The 22404-nt window shown below is 44.6% G+C and overlaps 1 protein-coding gene across 1 annotated transcript in view; it reads left to right on the top strand.

The window, feature by feature from the left end:
* Positions 1–22404, top strand: part of adamtsl5 (ADAMTS like 5) — a 34030-nt gene that overhangs the window by 4650 nt on the left and 6976 nt on the right. The window contains exons 2-8 of the mRNA XM_068578436.1: positions 4389–4464; positions 6856–7025; positions 7531–7591; positions 9403–9508; positions 11472–11599; positions 14640–14763; positions 21318–21404. Of these exons, the coding sequence (XP_068434537.1) occupies positions 4389–4464; positions 6856–7025; positions 7531–7591; positions 9403–9508; positions 11472–11599; positions 14640–14763; positions 21318–21404 (752 nt within the window). The remainder of the gene's footprint in view (positions 1–4388; positions 4465–6855; positions 7026–7530; positions 7592–9402; positions 9509–11471; positions 11600–14639; positions 14764–21317; positions 21405–22404) is intronic.

Raw genomic sequence — 22404 nt, 5'->3', positions numbered from 1 at the left:
CCTCCTCATCAGAGGACCTAATGTCAAAATAAACAGCCATATAGTCTCGTATTGATTAAAGCCGTTTCCCTCTCCCCGCCCCGAAGCTATTCGCTAATGTGCTGCTATAGTCTTAATGAGAGCCGGAGGGGGCGGCCTGACCCCTGCTCACCTCTGTGGAGAACCCTGTAGGGAGGGGGCCAACCGGTCCGTGACCAAAGCTGCCGTCTTTTCATGTTCTAAGGCTGCAGCCAAAGTGAAAGTGAGAGGAATGACTTCATCATCTCTGTGGATTGCAACAGTATTCATATGTTTTTGCTTTCATGAAATAAATAAAAACCCTTCCATTCCACCGCAGATGTTTAAAAGAAAACACACCGGAAACATCTGCAGCTTTGTGTATTGATGCAAAAACTAACTTTAAGTGTTTTAGTGAATGGATTCATGTCATCCAAACAATGAACAATTTGTTTCACCAAAAAGTTTTTTTCAACCATCTGAACCTACAGGGGACCTCGTTTCCCCTGTGTTTGCATTGTTGTAGGAACCCCAAATTAATTCCAGTACTTATATTTATTGTATGTGTATTGTATCACCAAAGTCTTAGGAAAAAAAAAATCACTTTCAAAAGATATTTTGATCATAACTATAAACATCAAGCATGAGTATAAACAAGGTTAATCAAAAACTCCTCAAGAGCTCCCAGAGTTAAAATATATATATATATATATATATATATATATATATATATATATATATATATATATATATATATATATATATATATATATATATATAGTTCGGTGCCTTAACAAGAACCCACAGATTCACTAATTGTGCAGCATTTTAGGAAGATTGAGACAATCTTGCAACATAAACACAATCCAGGAATATTCAATCAAAAAACTGTTTTTCGGTTCAAAAATGGAAAATTGCCTACTTTTTACCAAGACAGTGTCTGTTTCAGTCGACCTTAGTATCAAAATGATCACCTGTTTCTTCATGTGCCGTATGACGCAGTCTAAGCAGCGGTATATAGACCAAAGCGACTGTAAAATTTTTAAAAACTCTTGCCGGTTTTGTAAATGTAAAGATACGAATAGAGGGTTTGTAAGGATGAGGATGTCTTATTTGACTCCCACAGGCCCGTACGGTTACAGGGCAGGGATGTGTCTTTGACTGAAATCCGACATTGTAAGGGGTACTTTTAAAGGTTTAGTGAAACGTTAAAATCACCACAGCAAGTTAGGTAGTTTATGTAAATAATTCAACAGCCCTAATCTCACAAGAGTTACGGTATTTTCGCAAGATAAATTTATTTAATCGACTTTGTGGATGCGGAAATATGCAAGGTGCTTTTTTAAAACATACTTTTTTTTTGCTGAAAAAAAAAACATTTTTGAATAAGTTTTGAAGCAGCAGTAACAGATTTTTGCTTTTCCCAACAAATTCGCGATTTGCAAAGCAATTTTCAATTTTGGCTCAGGTTTGGTCTCTACCATCTGGTTTGTTTAGTTGCTAAATACCACAAAGAGACGTTTTCAATCAACCTGTATTTCGTACACTGGTTGCCACACATTTAAACATTTACAATAACACACACAGTGGCCCTTTCGTCAAGCAGCTGAGATGCTGGGAGCAAAATAAAGTCAGAGCCAACATGAAAAGGCCTCTTACATCTATCGTGATTCATGAGGCCATTGCCTCTTACGGTCAGCACGACCTTCCTTGTTCCTCTGATAGGAATTCCCCCATGTAAGGCCAAGATGGGAGCCGAGGTCGCTGAAGGGAAGGGCTGCTCAGTCGAGTGTGAGGAAGATGTGTATCGTTTAATTGGACAAGGGCAACTACTGACCTGGGACCAAGCCAAATGCTTTGGAGCAGCTCGGTTTTTCTTAGTTAAAAGGAACAGAACAGACAAGATAGAGAGAGATAAACGACAAGACTGGAAGGAGGAAGAAGTGATATGTGGGAGGGAAAAGAGATTAAGTCGCTACATCATTAAACAAACCTCTTAAAGGCGTGACTCGCCGTCAGCAGAACAGGGCCAGGAAGCAAATCAAAGAGAGGGGCTTTCCAAGAATCACCGGCACTTCTCAACAAGAACAAAAAAAGTGGGCACATTTCCTTTGATGAATCGGAGGAAGGAAAAGATGGAGAGTCACAGTTGTTTTGCCTGGAAGTAAAGATGTGAGCAGCTGTTAGAGCCCACACGGCCGACTGAACACAAGGCTCAGTGGAGCTCTTATCTGGAAGCACCCATTGACTGTGAAGTGGACTCAGTCACTGTCACGGCACCCTTTGGTTTGTGGGCGCCTTGAGTGAAGCATTTTGGACGTTGCCATCTTGTGGGTAGAGCAACCCATACTCAACTTTACAAGAGTAAATCTTTAACTGGTCATAAAACAGTCTCAATGTCGGCCCGGTCCTCCATCGACATCCATCAGTAAACGAGACCATCAGAGTGAATACGGTCTGTTTCTATAGAGTTCTATGCTCGTCATGAGTGCCACTGGGTCATACCCACTGAAGGGAAAGGGGGCGTGAGAGAACCAAAACTAGGACTTAGAGAGGCAGACTGTCAGACCGTGCTGCAGTAAATTGAGTGGTTTTCTAAAGGGACCTCTTTAGTCCACAGGGTTTGCCAGAATAAACACAAAGTTTGTTGTAGTAACTTTGGTATTGTCCGATCTGACCGAAATCTTTAAAAAAAAATCTGTGCTTACTGGAACCGCTTGGGTGGACTGGTCCAGATGTCTATTCTCTCTATTCTCTATCATTTGTCCTTATACCCTTGCGATCCTTGTGATTACCTCATGCCTTACAAAGCCTGAGATAAAGGCCGTCTTAACCCAAGACCTGACATTTAGTGTTCAAGAGTACGAAGACAAATTATTGGCAATAAATTAGAGCACCAGGAAGAAGTCACAAGTGCTTTTGCATTCATTCTTGCTAAAGCGTATAATATTTCAAAGAAAACAAAGTCCACAGTGTTCAGAGCACAACCACCATCAACCAACAACAGACAATAACAGCATTCTAAAAACACAATGTGAAAGAATTAAAGTTGTAAAAAGAAACAGACAACAAATCCCAGACTGGATAATCACCATGTAGCCCCACCCTAAAGCATCCTTTGCTTTATGGTCTGATTGACTTTACAAATACAAAATTTGACTCGGGTCATGTAAGTGTTTCTCTTGAAACTAGAGATTGAGACATAAAATCATGTTTACAATGTTTACTGAGAGAATAAATCAAGTCAGAAGTAATTTATATAGACTTATATATAACCAGAGGAGTTACCCCCTGGTGGTCAGTAGAGAGAATGCAGCTTTAACACACAAAGCTTAGATTTCAATACAACCAGAGGAGTCTCCCCCTGGTAGTCAGAAGAGAGAATGCAGCTTTAACAGACTTCTATACAACCAAAGGAGTCTCCCTCTGGTGGTTAGGAGAGAAAATGCAGCTTTAACAGACTTCTTTATAACCAGAGGAGTTTCTGCCTGGTGGTCAGGAAAGAGAATGCAGCTTTAACACATTCAATTTAATTCAGTTTATTTTATATAGCCCAAAATCACAAATACAAAATTTGACTCGAAGGGCTTTACAATCTATACACAAGGTGCTTCTAATACTATTCCCACCTCCTTAGGCCTTTTATTTTTGGGAAGACAAGGACTGATGAATCACTGTCCTGAGACCTCACATCAGATCAGGAAAAACTCCCCCAAATAAAGATAGTAAAAACCCTTTTACAGGGAAAAACGGAAAGGGACCTGAGGGAGAGCAACAGAGGAGGATCCCTCTCCCAGATGGACAGAAGCAATAGATGTCATGTGACGAGAATGAATAACGTAACAGAGTTACTACACATCCAATGAATATGACAGAAAAGATTCATGTGATAAGTAATAGGCATGGATCACAATCCAAATAACCACAATCCATGTTAGCAGACGCAAGTAGAGAGGACAGGCATCAGCAGGGCCAGGGCTGGAGGCAGGACTTGCTCCAGACACAGCCATGATCCATCGCAGCAGGAAGGACTGAATCCAGACAGCCACGATCTATAGAAACTTGAGGCGAGGAAGCACAGAGGCTCCCGGAAAGAAGTAGAGTTAGTAATTTGCATTGAAGAGACAATAATTTCTCCAGAAGGAGAGAAAGAACCAGAGAAGAGGAGAGAAAGAAGAAGAGAAGAGAGGAGCTCAATGTATCCTAAGAGGTCCTCCAGCAGTCTAGGCCTACAGCAGCATATCTAGGGGCTGGACCAGGTCAAACGTGTCAGTCGTATCTTTCCCTGTCTGTTTCCTCTCAAACGTTCACCTTGTGTTTGACATGTAAAAGTGTTGATAAAGGAGTTTTACCCAGCAACAGGCTGACAGTGTTTCTCTTGGCGTCTGCAGGAAGCTGACCTTGTGCCAGGCCCTGACCTTTGTCCTGCTGCTGCTTGCTCCCGTCTACCCGGCGTCCCCGCAGAGCGTAAGTAAGACCTGGCTCAACCTCGTCATCATGAGTCGCTAAATGTGTGTGTGTGTCTTATAGACGACGATAGTAAATAATTGATAGCATTTAACATTTTTGACCATGTGCACTTCAGAGAGGTTGTTCAGATTTTTATGGAGTGAAGTTGCTATCAACAAGTCAGTTTGCAGCCATAATGTCAACCTATGTGCAAACAAAGCTAATAGCTGGATGACCATGCTGAGTTTACACACGGAGCCTTGTGGTCCCCTTATGTCGGGCCCTGAGGCCTTTTCCCACATCCCCTCACTCTTTCCTGCCTTTATGTCCTCTTTTTTTAAATGTTTGACAGAGTTAAACGCCATCATTAAGCTAATTTTTGTAGAGAAAAATCGGTGCTCTAAAGTTCTTGAAGAGGAAAATTCCAGCCTCTTTGGAAAATAAACCAATTGCAGCCCTTTTGACCGGGGCTCAGATGTGAGCTGTGGTGGAGGTCTGGGAGCATGCTGATTGGATTGTTTTTGCAGCGGGGTCCCTAAATTATAAAAAAAATACAAATAATATATAAGAAATTCTATACAATAAATAATATATATATATATATATATATATATATATATATATATATATATATATATATATATAATAAAAAATAAATAAACAACTGGTGATACTGATCTGTAGCTCTTCACCTCTTCCTGCATGCAATTTGCTTTTCAATTACGGGAGCAGTTTTTTCTCTCTCTCTTCTCATCTGAAGGGGGGGTCAAGGTCAAAGGTCCCCCGTCATTATCTAGAAAGCCAGCCCACCCCACCTCCAACTGTTATCAATGTTAATTTGACCGGCGGTAACACTAATGAGGGCAACCTCAGGTGACCCTGCCACAGAACATGATGGAGAGTCATGGCACAGTGTGTGTGTGTGTGTGTTTGTGTGTGTGTGTGTGTGTGTGTGTGCGCATGTGTGTGTGTTTGTGCGTGTGTGTGTGTGTGTGCGTGTGTGTGAGCATGTCTGACAAATTCTGTTCTATGAGTCACAAAGTCAAAGAGCCACAGTTTCATTTTTTTCTCCTTGTTTTTTTGTAAACACTCAGATTTGTTTTGAGGTTCAGGATGTTGAAGTTTAATCACGGAGATATACAGAATACTCTGGTGACGTGACGCGGCACTAAGGACAGTGCGCCTCAGTCGGGAGCAGGATGCCGCGTCCGGAGAGGGCCAGCACAGCAAGGGGAGAGCCTAACCTCGTCGGGTCAACATGCATGTTGTCCAAATCTATCCAAGACACTCACCTTGCACAGTGCAGACATGACATTGCAGCACAGCAACGCCGGTGACAACCTCCGCGGGTAGAAGCACTAGCAGCCCCACGTGCTGCAGCAACAACAGCCTGTGGCTTGTTTATGAATAAATATGACTGCAAATGTAAGAGATAAAAAAAAGTGTATGTGAGCCAACTCCTGAATGAAAAACCGGTGGGAGCACTGCCGGCTGCAGGCCTCCTCCAGGGAAAAACACTCTGGAATGTGTTTAAGGAGCGCCATTGAGGTTTCTCTAATCACTTTTATTGTTCGGCTCTGATGGTCCTGATCCACCACGTTGTTGTTTTACACCGTCTACTCTCTAAATTTACCGCCTGTTGCAGGATTCCTGGCTATAAATAACGTGGGTTTTGTAGTTCCCCCTCTCACACACACACACACACACACACACACACACACACACACAAACACACACACACGCACACACACTCTCTCACTCACACACACACACACACACACACACACACACACACACACACACACACATATTGTTTACCCATTTCACAAATGATATCCCTTCATTCTGCCAACACTGCAGCATCTGTCATCCTCACACACACACACACACACACACACACACACACACATACACACACACACACACACACACACACTGCAGAGCGATCAGATTCATGTCATCCCAGATGGAGAGAAACGGGTCTGACATTCTGCATCTTTCAGTCCTGGTTTTGGTTCTCCTGTGCCCCCTTCCCTCCAGCCGGTCCAGCAATACATCCTGGGTCTCCAGCAGTGTGGCGTCGGCTCCCAGAGAGGAGGAGGTCTCTGCTGGATCTGGATCTGTCCACGGTGGACTGGTCTCTGCTGGAGGCCCCACTGGAGTTCTCTTCTGGTGAACCTGTATGATGTCATCTGATTTCCGACCCAGTGGCTCTGATGAAGAGTTCCTCAGTAACTTTAAGTAAAAGTTGCTTGCACTTTAAAACAATATTCTGTTACCAGTAAAAGTCTGGGTCTGGATCCAGGGTCTGGATCACCAGTGGACATGTTGCTCTTCCCCAGTGTCTCTTTGTGTTCCAATGTCCACATGTAAGTGTCTCTCTGTTTTGTGTGTCTTTATGTGTCTCAGTCCTGGGTTTCTGCATGGCATCCCTCCGTCGAGGCCTCATCGGGGCGTCCGACGCGCGCTCGCCGGCAACTGCACTTCAGAAACGAGTGGGCGGTGTGGAGCGGATGGTCCGTGTGTTCGCGCAGCTGTGGGGGCGGGGCCTCAGTGAGGACGCGCACCTGCATCACCAGGTAAACGCCCTCTGCGTCTTGCAGGTTCACACAGAGGAACGGGCAGATTAATGCATTAGTAAGATGCAAAGCTTTCCAAACTGGCTCCCAATTATCAGAAAAAAATGTGTATATGCAAGTAAAGCCTTAATGTCTTGCTGTGACGCACTGGGGCTTCAGGGTCTTGCTCAAGGACACTTCAACATGTAAACTATGGAACAGGGATGAACCTTGTGGTTTCAGGAAAAACACTCTCCCCATGAACATGATAACTTTATAGTACAAAAGTACAAAGTACTTTTTTTTTAAAGTTTTTTTTAAACCTGAAATGCATTTAAAGTGATAACTAATATAGTATTAACAAATAATGTACTAATGTTTTTGGGTGGTTTGTACAGTTGAAAAAGTGTATGTTGAAACAGCATCCTTTGTAAATAAAATAAAAAAACTTAAACACACAGTTTCCAACTCCTTCCTGCTGTATGTTTTCTTTGTCCAATAAATTTGTGTTCTTTCTTGTGTACAGGAACCCGGTGGGAGGCCCGTGTGCAGGAGATCCCAGACAATACAAGATCTGCAACACCAAGGTCATTTCATGCTGCATGAAAAAAAAAAACATGATGCAAACGGTTTAGAGCGATGGCGGATGTTTGCTCTGGAAGGTGTGTGTGTGTTTCAGGGTGTGATTTGGAATTTCACTGACATATTAACTCATGTCTTCGCTTTACTGCTTCGCACTGAACTCTGGGATTTATCCGAGTCGCGCCGTAGTCGGGTATCAGACTGGGTTGTGTTTGGACAGCCAGTCACCACTGATGGGTTGCAGCATGTTTGAGCATGCTCAAGCGTATGTGTTTGTGTGTGTGTGTGTGTGTGTGTGTGTATGTGTGTGTGTGTGTGTGTGTGTGTATGTGTGTGTGTATGTGCGTGTGTGTTCCTTTATGCAGCAGTCTAATCAATAGTCATAATATGGTCACTCTTTTTTTTAACATACATACCTATTTATTATTTCATAATCACATACTAAATAATAACTGCAGGCTAAAGAGAGAAGGTAGGTAAACTATTCTATAATTAAAAAAAATGACACCAGCAGCGCCCTCTATGAAACGGTCCTCACTCTGATAGTGAACTGATACAATTTGTTTTATTTTTTTATTTGTAGTTTTTTTTAAAGAATTTGAGGTGGGAACTGGAGTCAGGCAGCCTCTTTGTGCTCAAATGTAACATTCATTTATTTTTAAGTGTAGCAGAAAGGTTGGTCCTCAGTTCCATAGTTAATTCACCCGGTCCTCACTTCCAGGGTCATATAGGAATGTGAAGGTATGTGTGTGTGTGCGTGTTTGCGTGTGCGGCGGTTTGTGTGATGTGATGAACTCACAATTTCCATTGAACAGATGCGAATCTCTGCGCTGCAGTTTATGGAACGAAGTTTTGAACATGAAGATACAGTTTTTGGGATGATCTCTGGATTCAGCACAAATTACTTTCAGGGTTAATAGAGGTTGTCTGTCCCAGTTGTCAAAGTCCAAGACGACGTCTTCAAATGTTGTGCTGCAGTATTAAGTTTGATATGATATGGAACCAGAAGAAGAGGGAGATCTAAACCAAAGCTGTTGCGTATAGCACAGTTATAATGCCATAGTTACATCATTAAAAAAAAGAATAAACGCAAGATAATTTGTGTGTTTGTGTGTGTGTCTGTTAATGTGTGTCCCGCTACCTTCAGTGGTTGTCGGGGAGCTAACTGCTGCTGCTAGCGCTGACAACACTTTTTATTTTGTGTTATCTTGCGCTGCTAGTTAGCTCGTGCTGCTAGCTAGTGCGTAATGTAGCGCTGACCTGTTTCCGTTGCGCCTCCTCAGGTGGTATCATCAGTGGGTGCCGGCGGACAGCCAAGCAAATAAATTTGGAAATTAAGTCACGTGTAATACAATGGATTGACAGGGAAAACAAATTGAACTTGCTTAAATACATAGTATAAAGAATACACTACTACAACAAAATATAGAGGGTAACATTCTTCATTAGACAAGTGTGTAACTGCCCTTTTAAAGGAAAGTTCTCTGGGCTGATCTTCACAAGAAGTTCTCTCCTTCAGCTCTCTTTGTTTTTATCTCTGTTCACCATTTTATCCACATTTGGCATTTTTCCCTCTGTTTCTTTGCCCTTTTTAATGTTTCGTAACACACTAAATGAAATGAGATCCGTGGTTCCTGGGGAATGTCCGCCTCCGCTTTGGCACCATGGCTTATGAGAATTTGTCTTCTGTTGCCTGGCAACGCAACTCTTAACCATTGTGTGTGTGGACATTTTCTGTTTGTGTGTGTGTGTGTGTGTGTGTGTGTGTCTGTGTGTGTGTGTGTGTGCGCGCGCGCGTGCATGCGTGTGTGTGCAGGAGTGCCCCCCCAGCTCGGAGGATTTCAGAGAGATGCAGTGTGCAGCCTTCAATGACAGGCCATTGATGGCTGGAAACTCCTTCAGGTGGACCACCTTTCACGGAGGTCAGTGAAGACACAAAACGGAAGTTGCATAGGGCGCCGTTTAATGTATGGTCTTTACATTTAAGTTTTGAATGGAGAAAGTAATGGTATTAGCACTCCCCTGAAGAAGCACAAGTTCTTACGTTGGTTTGGGAATAAATAAAACACATTTAAAAACCATCAGTCAAAGTGCAAGACCATCTGTTGAAGGGGTACGCTACAAACTGTAAATTCGAGATATCTGTGGTTACAGCGACGTCCAGTAGTCTCAGTCAGAACAATAGTGATGGGAAGACCGGATCATTTTACCGACTTGGTTCTTTGAATCTCGTTCAGTAAAATGAACAAATCTTTTTTTTGAGTCATTCGTTCATTTCTGGGGATTTATCACAGCAAACATTTACTGAGCTGTAAGTAAAGTACAACACATGTAAAATAACAAAACCTGTAATTATTACGAATATCATTCACGTCTTAAACTTAGCCACGCGAAAGTGAACGAGGTAAACAGATCCTTTCTGTTTCCTCTTCTGAGCCCATGCTGGTCACGTAAAAAATGATCCAAAGATCCATTTCCGGAAGATGAACAAATCCTTCACCTTCTGACCGTGTCTTTGGATCAACGTTTCGTTTTTTTGCCAAACGAGCCTTCAGATCAATGATTCGTTCATCTGCCAGATACGAGTCTTTGGATCCTTTTCCACGTGACCTGAATAGGCTGAGTACCAGTAGAGGAAACAGAAATGATTTGTTCATTTCTCGACTCGGTCTTTGTATGAGTCTTTGGATCCTTTTTCACGTGACCTGCATTCAACAAATCATTTCTGTTTCCTTGGCTGAGCAAGTTCCGATGCGCGACCACGAGAAAATGAACAAATCTTTTTTTGGGAGGACTCGTTACTCGCGAGTCCTTGTAAGGATTCGTTCAAAATAAACTTATCGTTCACGAACGACACATCACTAGAGAACAGCAGTTGGTGCACGTTGTAACGTCGTAACTTTGGTAGTTTTAATACAACTTGTGTATTCTTCTGACAATGGTGCGTCTTGAGGCCCCATCCTTCGTTACGATTCTAAGGACACTAATTGGCTGCATCAATGCTGTGTAACACCTTTAAGATAATTCAGGCTTGTAGTACTCCAGTGATAAGATCATTTCAGTTTGCAGTGGTTACAAATAGCTTTGCTTTCATCAACGTAATTCATTTAAAACAAAAATGTGCATTTACAAGTGCACTACTTATGTGGGGCAGGGTTAAGCCCCTCCAAAGGCTTAAAAAAAAACATGCTGTTAACGCATGATACGATCATTGTCGGCATTAATGGATTGCTGCCTTAACACATTTATAACACGTTAACGTGTCGAGTCCTAATTTAAATCACAATAATTTGTCATCTCTATTAATAATAGCAGCCAGATGTTACAGATTTGGTTGTCTGATAAAGAGTTTTACATTTCTTTTAAAGAAAACTTTGTAGTAAGCTTCCAACATTAAGCACACAAACAGAAAACATGCAATTACAATCAAATAAGATTATCAAAGCCAGATAAAAAGAAAATAAAGATAATATGTTAAGCTGAATCCTTACAAAATAGAAGAAATTGTAGTTAAGTGTTTTATTAGGGATCACTATTGCGTTTGACGAAAAGGCTTTTTTAAATTATTGATGAAACACACAGAATACACAAAGAATTCAGGTAGAATAATTTTCAGCACATATAATACATATAAAGGTTAATAAATATTTACATTTACATTAAAAGAATAAACACTCACACAGCGGTCTGATGGTTTAACTAGTTCCTGTGCAGGTGGCGGTCATGTGGTAAACCTTCATGCTTTGCCTGCAAAGGCCTGCTGGCTGCACACGCGATGAGAGTTATGAGTCTTCTGTATGACATCTGTCTCCTCTCGTTTGCCTCGCCTATTTTTCCTCTCATAATAAGCGAATGAGTCACTGAATGAAGATCTCTTCCTGCAAGGCTCTGACCCCTGTGAGCTGAGCTGTCTGGCGCTGGGTCACAACTTCTACTACAACTTTGGCCGCGTGCTCGACGGCACACCATGCGACAAGGAGCCCGACACGCTGTGCGTCAACGGGCGCTGCCTGGTGAGTGGAAACAGCACTGAATGTGTGTGCCAATTAACATTTCTTAGTGGACAATTTTAAAAAATCAGGGTAGAATGACGGATCAGATCAGAAGATTGAAAAAAAAGGAGAATATATAGCCTTCATAGATGTTGCGTTCCAGTTTTTTTTGCCTTCGATACCGGTTGTCGATCATCAATGAATCTATATTAACAATTGAATAAAAGCGGGAGCTTCAACCAGGCGGCAACCTCCAGTTCTTCCAAGTGAAGCTGATCCAGAAGTCTCTTAAAACTTGCATTCTCTCTCTTGACCACCAGGGGGTGACTCCTCTGGTTGTATAGAAGTATATGCTTCATGTGTTAAAGCTGCTTTCTCTCTCCTTACCACCAGGGAGCGACTCCTCTGGTTGTATAGAAGTTTATATAAATGACTCTATTTCCCTGTTGCCTGTTGATATATATATATATATATATATATATATATATATATATATATATATACATATATATATATATATATATATATATATATATATATATATATATATATATATATGTATCAGTGGCAGGCCGTGGATTATGTCACTATGCCTGCTGTGCTGCTTAATAGCTGATTGCGGCGCGGAGTTACGGTCAAATTATTTTTGCAACCTATTTGCATGTTACTTTCTGTCGCCAGCGACAGGCGCCGTACTAAAAGGGTTAAAGTCTCATATCTCTGCCACACGGCACCACCACAAGCATGAAGGTGGGGAGGGGCGAACAGCGAGCCAAGCAGATCTGCTTTCCAGTTTCCATCACGCATGTTTCACAAGCAGGGTGAGCTGCACCGCCAGAGTTCACAGGAAAAGTCTCCAGCTACAGCTTCTTCTTCTGCTTCTACAAGTTAAAGTATTCTTTTTCTGCAAGATAAAGTAGTGCAACCAACTTGACTGGGTGCATACATATATAGTGTGTGTGCACTGTGCAGGAATCATACGCTGCAGGGATTACACAGCGCAAGGATTACACAGCGCAAGGCCACAGGCTGTCACTGTTTAACCGTGGAGAGAGAGAAGAGAGAAATAAGAAAGAGAGAGACAGAGGTAAATCTGTCTCTAGACCTAGGTAAGATCTGATTGGATAGAGAGTTACAGCTGCTTTCTAGACAAGTGCCTGCTCCCTGGCCTAAAGAGCCAGCAGGCAGCAAGCCATGAGGAACAGACATTAATTATAATACATGCAGTGTATTTTTAAAAAACAATTACAGCATAAAATACATAGATAGATAGATAGATATGTACTTTATTAATCCCCAAGGGGATTTTTTTGTTGTCAAAGTAGCATCCCACATTTACAGACATCAACATCAATGGAATAAACTAAACACACAAAATAAGTAATAAAAGAAGAGCAAGGATGGCAGGGCTGAGCTGGGCACGATAACGCGTTAACGCAAAATTAATCTGGTAATCCTTTAATGGAGTTAACTATTTGATCATGTGTTAACTGCATGTTTTTTTTTCATTGGGAGGGGTTTATCGCTTTAAATCACTCCGGAGCTCTCCCAGTCCTGCCCGCATGAGGTCAATCAAACATGAAAAATAAATAAATAAGATAAACGCCATGAACGCATTACAGCGGCACCGCTTTCACTTTAAAGGCGATTCATGTTGATGCGCGCGCGCTACCGCAGCCTCGCGACAGGCAGCGTAACGAAGTGAGTCTGACGTAAAGCACATATTGTTCTATAGCCTCTGTTCTCAACAAGCAGCGGTGCTGCCGCGAGTCGCTTCACACGCGCTCACAGGCGGGCAAATACACTACAAGTACCCGCAAATTCTGCGTCCAGATTAAAAGGTAATCGCGCATGCGCAAAGCTCCTGACCCCGCGGTCTGATCCACTATGCAGGGAACTTTACAGCAGCATCACTTCTGGATCTTTACTCTTCTCTCAAAGAGGAGAACTTTTCTCACATCACAAGATGTTCAGTGCACTTGTTCAAGACAACACAGACTGGACTTTTCTCATTGAGGAAGAAAAACTGACCAAAGAAGGAGTGGTTTGTCCCTCACAGGGACCCTTACTACTGTTAGGGCTGGGCAAAGTTGAAAGTTCATTGTCATTGTTAAATTTGGAGCATAATGCGATTAATTTAATTTCCGTTCACATTTAATTTCATCTCTGAATACACTGTATGTATATACATATTTAATTTGTTTATGTATATATAGTATATATAATATGTATATATATATATATATATATATATATATATATATATATATATATATATATATATATATATATGTATATATATCTGTGCTTACATATATATATATATATATATATATATATATATATATATATATATATATATATATATATATATATATATATATATATATATATATATATTAGGGCTGGGCAAAGTTGAAAAAAATTAATCACACCGAGGATTCATTTCCTGTTGTGCACACATGGTGTGTGTTTTTCAAGGAGCTCAGGGGGCTGATTGTAGCTTCCCTATAGATCTGGATTGTTGCTCTCTCGCCTCGGGACACTCCCGGTTGATTGCTTTACAGAGCGCAGGGGACGGAGGTGGGGGAAGAAAAGCGGCCCCTGCAATACATGCCGCTGGAGCGCTCTCCACGCGCCATAAAGCATGGAGCTCTTCCTCCATGCTCTTTGCTTTGGCTTTTTAACGTTTACAGAAAAGACGTCCTCCTCTCGAGGCCCTTCAGTAAATATTTGGGAGCAGGAGAAAATTACGGGAGAAGCAAATAAGAGGAGGACAGAGTTGAATTACGGCAGAATGTTTTGAGGTGATTGCACGGCAGAGACTGAAAAAAAAGAAGAAAAAAAGAAAGTTTGGAAGTTGCCACGGCTCTCGCTGAGAAATGTGCACAAAGTCAACATGCTGTCAGAGAAACAAATTTAAGCAGAGCAACCAACCAGATCAAACTGTTTCCATGAACATATATGTGTGTGTGTGTGTGTGTGTGTGTGTGTGTGTGTGTGTGTGTGTGTGTGTGTGTGTGTGTGTGTGTGTGTGTGTGTGTGTGTGTGTGTCATGCAGAAGCCCGGCTGTGACTCCATCTTGGGCTCCCAGCAGCAGGAGGATGCCTGCATGGTGTGTGGAGGACTGAACACCACCTGCCTGCACCACAAGAGCGTGTACCAGAGCAGCGGTCTGGAGGCAGGTAGGATCATGTTATTATATAATATCCTATTATTAGAAGGTCTGGAGGCAGGTAGGATCATATTATCTCCATCAGGAGTCAACTGAGTAGCTTTAGACGCAGACCAGTCCGGGGGATGTTTCCATGACGTTATTAGTTCTTCAAATTCAGCCGAGAGGCCGTTGCTCTCTGGCGGCGGGAGAGTCTAACCATGGTAACCGTTTTTTTTGACAAATAAGACCTGTTGGCTGCCGTCCAGGAAGGAATCCAGCTTCACAACATGTCCTCCAAATTTACAGTCGTTAAGATTTTCAGGAAGAACACAGAGTTCACACTGTTGGCTCGATGCCAGCAAAATGTTTTCTACCTTCATTGGTACTGAGTGCTCACGTCAAACATGTCGGGGTGGGGGGGAAGATTTAATCAATGAAAATACTTGACCTGCAACTGAGTCCATGTGACTTTCAGTTTGAAGTGAAAAACAAAAACAAAACAAACTACATGATGCAACAACAAAGAAACATCAGCTCTATTGTTTCAGACCAAATAAAAATAACTGTTTAGTGTTCGGAAGTTGGAGGAACACATCCATGTGAACTTCATCTTCAGGCTGCTCCATCGTTGCGTTCTTCCTTTTGGATTTGGATTTAGAAATGTTTCATATGAGACGATGCAAAAAATCACAGGACTTGTTGACGAATGTGGCTCAGTGGTGAGCAGGGTCGTCCTTCATTCAAAGGATTGGTGGTTCGATTCCCGGTTGATGTGTCCTTGAGCAAGACACCTAACCCTAAATTGCTCCCGTAGCTGCGCCTATGATGTATAAATGGTTGATAATACTAATGTGGCACCTTACATGGTAGCTCCTCTCATCAGTGCGGGAATGAGTGAATAATGTCATATAATTTTAAAGCGCTTTGAGTGGTCCGAAGACTAGAAAAGCGCTATGGAAGTACGGGTCCAATTACTATTTGTTACTGATCAGAAGATTTAAAAAAAGGGAGTAGAACTATTATAGATCCCTTTTTTGCCGTCAAAACTAGTTGCCGATCATCAATGAATATGTATTAAGAATTTAATAAAAGTGGGAGTTTGAACCAGGCGGCAACCTTTGGTTCTTCCAAGTGAAGCTGATGCAGAAGTGTTGTAAAACTTGAATTTTCTCTTCTGGCCGCCAGAGGCGACTCCTCTGGTTGTATAGAAGTCTATGCTTCATGTCTTAAAGCTGCATTCTCTCTCCTGACTACCAGGGGACGATTTCTCTGGTTGTATAGAAGTCTATGCTTCATGTGTTAAAGCTGAACGCTCTCTCCTGGCCACAAGGGGGCGACTACTCTGGTTGTAAAAAAGTTTATAGAAAATGACTACTTCTCTCTTGATTTATTCCCTCAGTAAACATTGTAAACAGTTCATGTCTTCTTCAATACAGTCTTATGTTCATTTTGTAAATTATAAATTTAAACAGACTTTAGGGCGGGGCTACAAGGAGACATATATGGTGTCGCTACTTCACGATTCCAATATCCAAATATAGTCCCTTCCTGTTTACTGGTTGCAACAACAAAAAGACATGGCAACGGCGAAATCGCCAAACTCTAGGCTTCTCTCACAAAACACATAAAAAACATCCGTCCATAAACCAATGGGTGTAATTACGATGACTACATCCACCACTTATATACAGTTGATGGCTTTAACACACACACACATACATACACATACACACACACACACACACACACACACACACACACAAACACACACACACACACACGCACACACACAAACACACACACACACAGAGAACAGAAAGCCCGAGTTCACACACCGCACTGCTTTCGACCTCCATAATGACTCTGACTCCTGCAAAAAGGCAAACGGGCTGATAAAGGTTGCTTTGTTTGGGCGACTCCACAGACCTTGGGTGATTTCTCTCTCCTACAGCTGCTTTTCCCAATGAAGGGAGAATTGATGTTCAGAAAAAATAAAGAAAACGCTCCTCACAACGTTAGGCGCCAGCAGCCAACTCTGACACTTCCTCAATGGCAGCGCTACATCTTCATGTCGCCTCTAGGCCCCGCATATGAACCTTGTGCATAGTTCTTCTCGGAGACTGGTATCCAGGGGGCAACCAAAGTACCCTCCGCAAAGGTCCATCCCATAGTGGGGGAGAGGAGGAATATCCCTCTCTGATGGATGATTCTGGGTTCAGTGGGTAACAGCGTTACAGTACAAGGCTCCTCCGCGAATCGCCACCTTAACGTGGTGGAGGAGTTTGAGTGGCTCAGTGATCCTGGGAGCAATGTTGTCCAGGGCGTCAGCCCTTGGTAGGGTCTCCCAAGGCAAACAGGTCTCTGGGGAGAGCCCAGACTGAGAGCGGTTCAAAAAACCCTGATGGAGAGCAGCACGACGAGTTTAGTCACCTCGCCCGGACAAGGGAAACCGGGGCACCCTCCCGGAGCCAGACCCGGGAGGCGAGCTCGTCGGCGAGCGTCTGGTGGCCGGGCCTTCGCCCATGGGGTCCGGTCGACTCACCACCCGCGGAGAGGATCATCGGGGTCGGGTGCAGTGCAGACCGGGCGGCAGGCCAGGCAGAAGACCTGGGCGAGCCGATCGCCGGCAGCATGGACTAGCTCTAGGGACGTGAAACGTCACCTCGCTAGCGGGGAAAGAGATGGAGCTAGTGCAGGAGGTGGAGCGGTACCAGCTAGATATAGTTGGGCACACCTCCACGCACAGCAAGGGCTCTGGAACCAAGCTCCTGGAGAAGGGTTGGACTTTGTCCTTTTCTGGAGTTGCCCAGTGTGAGAGGCGCCGGGCGGGAGTGGGGATACTCACGAGCCCCCGGCTGAGCGCCGCTATGTTGGAGTTTTTAACAGTGAGCGAGAGGGTCGCCTCCCTGCGCCTCCGAGTTGCGGGGAGTAAGGCTCTTACTGTTGTTTGTGCTTATGCACCGAACAGCAGCTCAGAGTATCCGGCATCAGTATCCGGTATCTTGGAGTCGGTTGGAGGGGTCCTGGAGAGGGCGCCTCCTGCCGACTCTATAGTTCTCCTGGGAGACTTCAACTGTCACGTGGGTAATGACAGTGAAACTTGGCGGGGGGTGATTGGGAGGAACGGCTTGCTTGATCTGAACCCGAATGGTGTTCTGTTGTTGGACTTCTGTGCTAGCCACGGTTCGGCCATCACAAACACCATGTTCGAGCATAAGGTGGTTCATAAGTGTACTTGGTACCAGAACATCTTAGGCCAAAGATCAATAATCGACTTTGCAATCGTATCATCTGATCTGCGGCCGTATGTCTTGGACACTCGGGTGAAGAGAGGAGCAGAGCTGTCAACTGATCACCACTTGGTGGTGAGTTGGATCAGATGGCGGGGGAGACGGCAGGAAAGACCTGGCAAGCCCAAACGTGTTGTGAGGGTGAACTGGGAACGTCTGGCTGAGGATCCTGTCCGGAAGGTCTTCAACTCCCACCTCCGGAAGAACTTTTCACGCATCCTAAGGGAGGTTGGGGACATGGAATCCGAGTGGACCTTGTTCAAAGCCTCTATTGTGGAAGCTCTATTGTGGAAGGAGTTGTGGTCGGAAGGTCGTCGGTGCCTGTCGCAGCGGTAACCCGAGAACCCGGTAGTGGACACCGGTAGTGAGGGAAGCCATCAAGCTGAAGAAGGAGGCCTTTCGGGCCTGGTTGGCCCATGGGTCTCCTGAATCAGCTGACGGGTACCGGCAGGCCAAGAGGGCTGCAGCTGCGGCGGTAGCGGATGCTAAAACTCGGGTATGGGAAGAGTTTGGGGAGGCCATGGAGAAGGACTTTTGGTTGTCATCAAAGAGGTTCTGGCAAACCATCCGGCGGATCAGAAAGGGAAAGCAGGGCCTACCCCAGGCTGTTCTCAGCGGGGGAGGGGAACTGCTGACTCGGACTGGGGACATCGTCGGACGGTGGAAAGGACACTTTGAGGAACTCCTAAACCCGGCCAACATGTCCCCTGGGGAGAGGGCAGCGCTTGAAGACCTTGGGGTGGGTGCACCCATATCCCTGGCAGAGGTCACTAAGGTAGTTAAAGAGCTCCTTGGTGGCAAGGCGCCGGGGGGGTGAATGAAATCCGCCCTGAGATGCTGAAAGCGCTGGACATTGCTGGGCTGTCTTGGCTGACACGCCTTTTCGGTGTCGCATGGGGGTCGGGAACAGTGCCCATGGACTGGCAGACCGGGGTGGTGGTTCCCATCTTCAAGAAGGGGGACCGGGGAGTCTGCTCGAACTATCGTGGTATCACACTGCTCAGCCTCCCGGGAAAAGCTTATGCCAGGGTGCTGGAAAGGAGACTCCGACCGCTTGTCGAACCTCGGATTCAAGAGGAGCAGTGCAGATTCCGTCCCGGTCGTGGAACAGTGGACCAGTGGACCAGCTCTTTACCCTTGCTGGACTACTGGAGGGGTCTTGGGAGTTTGCCCAACCAGTCTACATGTGCTTTGTGGACTTGGAGAAGGCTTTTGACCGAGTCCCTCGGGAGGGTTTGTGGGGGGTGCTGCGGGAGTATGGGGTGCCGGATCCGTTGGCACGGGCTATCCGGTCTCTGTACGCCTGCAGTAGGAGCTGTGTCCGTTTCCTCGGTATTAAGTCAGACACGTTGCCGGTGAGTGTTGGCCTTCACCAGGGCTGCCCTTTATCACCGGTCCTGTTTGTGATTTTCATGGACAGGATTTCTAGGCACAGCCGGGGGGCGGAGGAAATCCGGTTCGGGGGCCTCGGGATCGCCTCTCTGCTGTTTGCAGATGACGTGGTCCTGTTTGCTTCCTCGGACCGTGACCTCCAGCATTCGATGGGGTGTTTTGCAGCCGAGTGTGAAGCAGCAGGGATGAGAGTAACGCCTCCAAATCCGAGGCCATGGTTCTCTGCCGGAAACCGGTGGATTGCTCCCTCCAGGTGGGGACAACATGCCTCCCCCAAGCGAAGGAGTTCAAGTACCTCGGGGTCTTGTTCACAAGTGAGGGTAAGGCGGAGCGGGAGATCGACAGGCGGATCGGTGCGGCTGCAGCAGTAAAACAGGCGCTGTACCGGTCCGTCTTGGTGAAGAGGGAGCTGAGTCGGAAGGCGAAGCTCTCCATTTACTGGTCGGTCTACGTTCCAACCCTCACCTACTATGGTCACGAACTCTGGGTCGTGACCGAAAGAACGAGGTCGCGGATACAAGCGGCCGAAATGAGCTTCCTCCGGAGGGTGGCCGGGCTCAGCCTTAGAGATAGGGTAAGGAGCTCGGACATCAGGAGGGAGCTTGGAGTCGAGCTGCTACTCCTTCGTATCGAAAGGAGTCAGCTGAGGTGGTTCGGGCATCTAATCCGGATGCCTCCTGGACACCTCCCATTAGAGGTTTTCCAGGCACGCCCAACTGGGAAGAGGCCCCGGGGAAGACCCAGGACACGCTGGAGGGATTATATCTCCCGGCTGGCCTGGGAACGTCTCGGGGTCCCCCAGAACGAGCTGGAAAATGTTGCGGGTGAGAGGGAAGCCTGGGTCGGTCTGCTGGGTGTGCTGCCACCGCGACCCGACCCCGGATAAGCGGCGGAAAGTGGATGGATGGAGTACAAGACCCAGTGTCAATGTTTGGTAAGATCTCTTCAAAGGAACACAATTATTTGATCGGTTAGTGATTAAATATGAGTGACTGATTAATGCTTTAGTGTGCTGTGCAGAGATTAACTATTAAAGTGCACAGCACAAAGTGACGGCCCGCAGCCTTCTATTTACCACCGAACTGTGATATCGGAGCAGTAATAGAAGTCTATGCTTCATGTGTTAAAGCTGCATTCTCTCTACTACCACAAGGGGCGACTCCTCTGGTTGTACAGAAGTCTATGCTTCACGTCTTAAAGCTGACGTTGCTGTGACGTTGACATGAACACTATTTTCATTATCATCTGTCGTCATTGCTTTTTTCTTGCAGAGACCCACATAAAAAAAACGTATTAATTAGCATAACACTGAACACCCCATATTTCCTGATTTTGCTATGATACAACGAAAGACTTTTAAGGTGCATAATAAACATTTCCTGACTTTCCGCTTCAAAATAAAAACAGGGACTTTTTTTTCCTCTTTCAAACAACTACATAATTGGTCACTTTGATAATTTATTACCAAATTAGCGGCTCTTTGTTAAATAAACTTTTATTGTGAATAATGTACAGGAAATCGAATGTGTTCATTTACAATTTTACAGCCGCTTTTTTGACCAGAACATATTTATCAGATGACTCTCCAAACATTCTGATGGCACACATAGCACACATTGGCAAAGCAACAGACGGTTTGAAGTGATTGTGTGACACTAACTTTAAATGTTCTTCCTTCGTTTAGATTAAAACAACTTTAAATAACCATCTGTGACTTTTTTCTCCTCTTGGCCTCACTTTGCATGTAAAGCTGTTTTCAGTGCAGCACGTTTGTCCCCAGGTTGTAATAAAACAAATGGACGTTTCCTTTAATCATGTGAAGTAGTTAACATAAAAAGAAAGAAAGAAGGGGAAACTCCTATTAAAACCAGCCCTCTAACTGAGCGTCTCTGTTTTCCAGGCGGCCCTTTTGGATACAACGAAGTGGCCATGATACCAGCTGGAGCCACTTACATCCGAGTCACTGATAATAGTCGGAACTATCTCGGTAAGACACAGCCCGTCACACACCTGGCCAGCTGTTTATAAGTTTCAGCTTTCTGCACTCTGCGTCATTGGCTTCAAGGCTGCAATGTGAATCAGACAGTAAGCTTCTACACTTGCAGTAACTTCCACTCCCCGGAGACAGAGAGGCTCAGCAGTCCCAGCTGTCTCTGGTCCCACTGTGGGACTTTTCCAGGCAAGCATAATAACCAAGGACATCTATTCTCATCCTTGTTTATGGGACCAAAATAAAACAGCCCCCGCCGAACTGGCTCATACTGTGATCCTGAAAATGGGATGCTCGTAAGCCTTTTATCTGACCACGGAGGCAAGGCAGGTGAAGGTATTGTTTCCATTTTATATCGTGGAAAATCCTTCTTTCACCACTGAGGAGCGATAGCTGCCAGGTGGCATATTTCTGCCTGCAACTACCTGCCTTTACCTCAATAAGTCCTTCTGATATGGAGAGATAATTAACCCTTTGCTAAGTCCCACCCATCAATGACGAAGAAGAGATGAACCACAAGCTGGAGCTACAGTCCTACTTTGCCTCCACTGATTGGAGTGTTTTCGAGGCTGCTGCTAAAGACCTGGATGAGCTCACTGACACTGTGACATCATATATCAACTTTTGCAAAGACATGTGTGTGCAGACTAAAGGCTGAATTATACGTCTGCAACTACAACTATGGCTGACCACGTAGTCAGATTGACAGAATCGTTTAGATTTTTAGTTCCCCTGCGTTTTCCATACGCCAGAACAGTAGGTGGCGCAACGACCGTTTAAGAGTCGAGCTGCACACCGACGTTCACAGATATCTCCCTCCAGGAATTCACGTCCATCTGCGTGTCCTTATATTCCGTCAGACAGGTTATATAAATGCTCATATTTGAGGACCTCTTCAGCCAAACGTTCTTCAACGGGATCCATTGTTCGTGTTTCTGCTACGGCTTTTAAAAACAGCGGTATTATGCTATGAAACCGGAAATGAGAGTCTCAGAAA

The sequence above is a fragment of the Clinocottus analis genome, unplaced genomic scaffold (assembly GCF_023055335.1).
Source record: "Clinocottus analis isolate CAN_PGR_092001 unplaced genomic scaffold, fCliAna1.0.p SCAF_1, whole genome shotgun sequence".
NCBI lineage: Eukaryota > Metazoa > Chordata > Actinopteri > Perciformes > Cottidae > Clinocottus > Clinocottus analis.
Note: the sequence above shows the minus strand (reverse complement) of the source record. Positions and strands in the feature narration are given on the sequence as shown.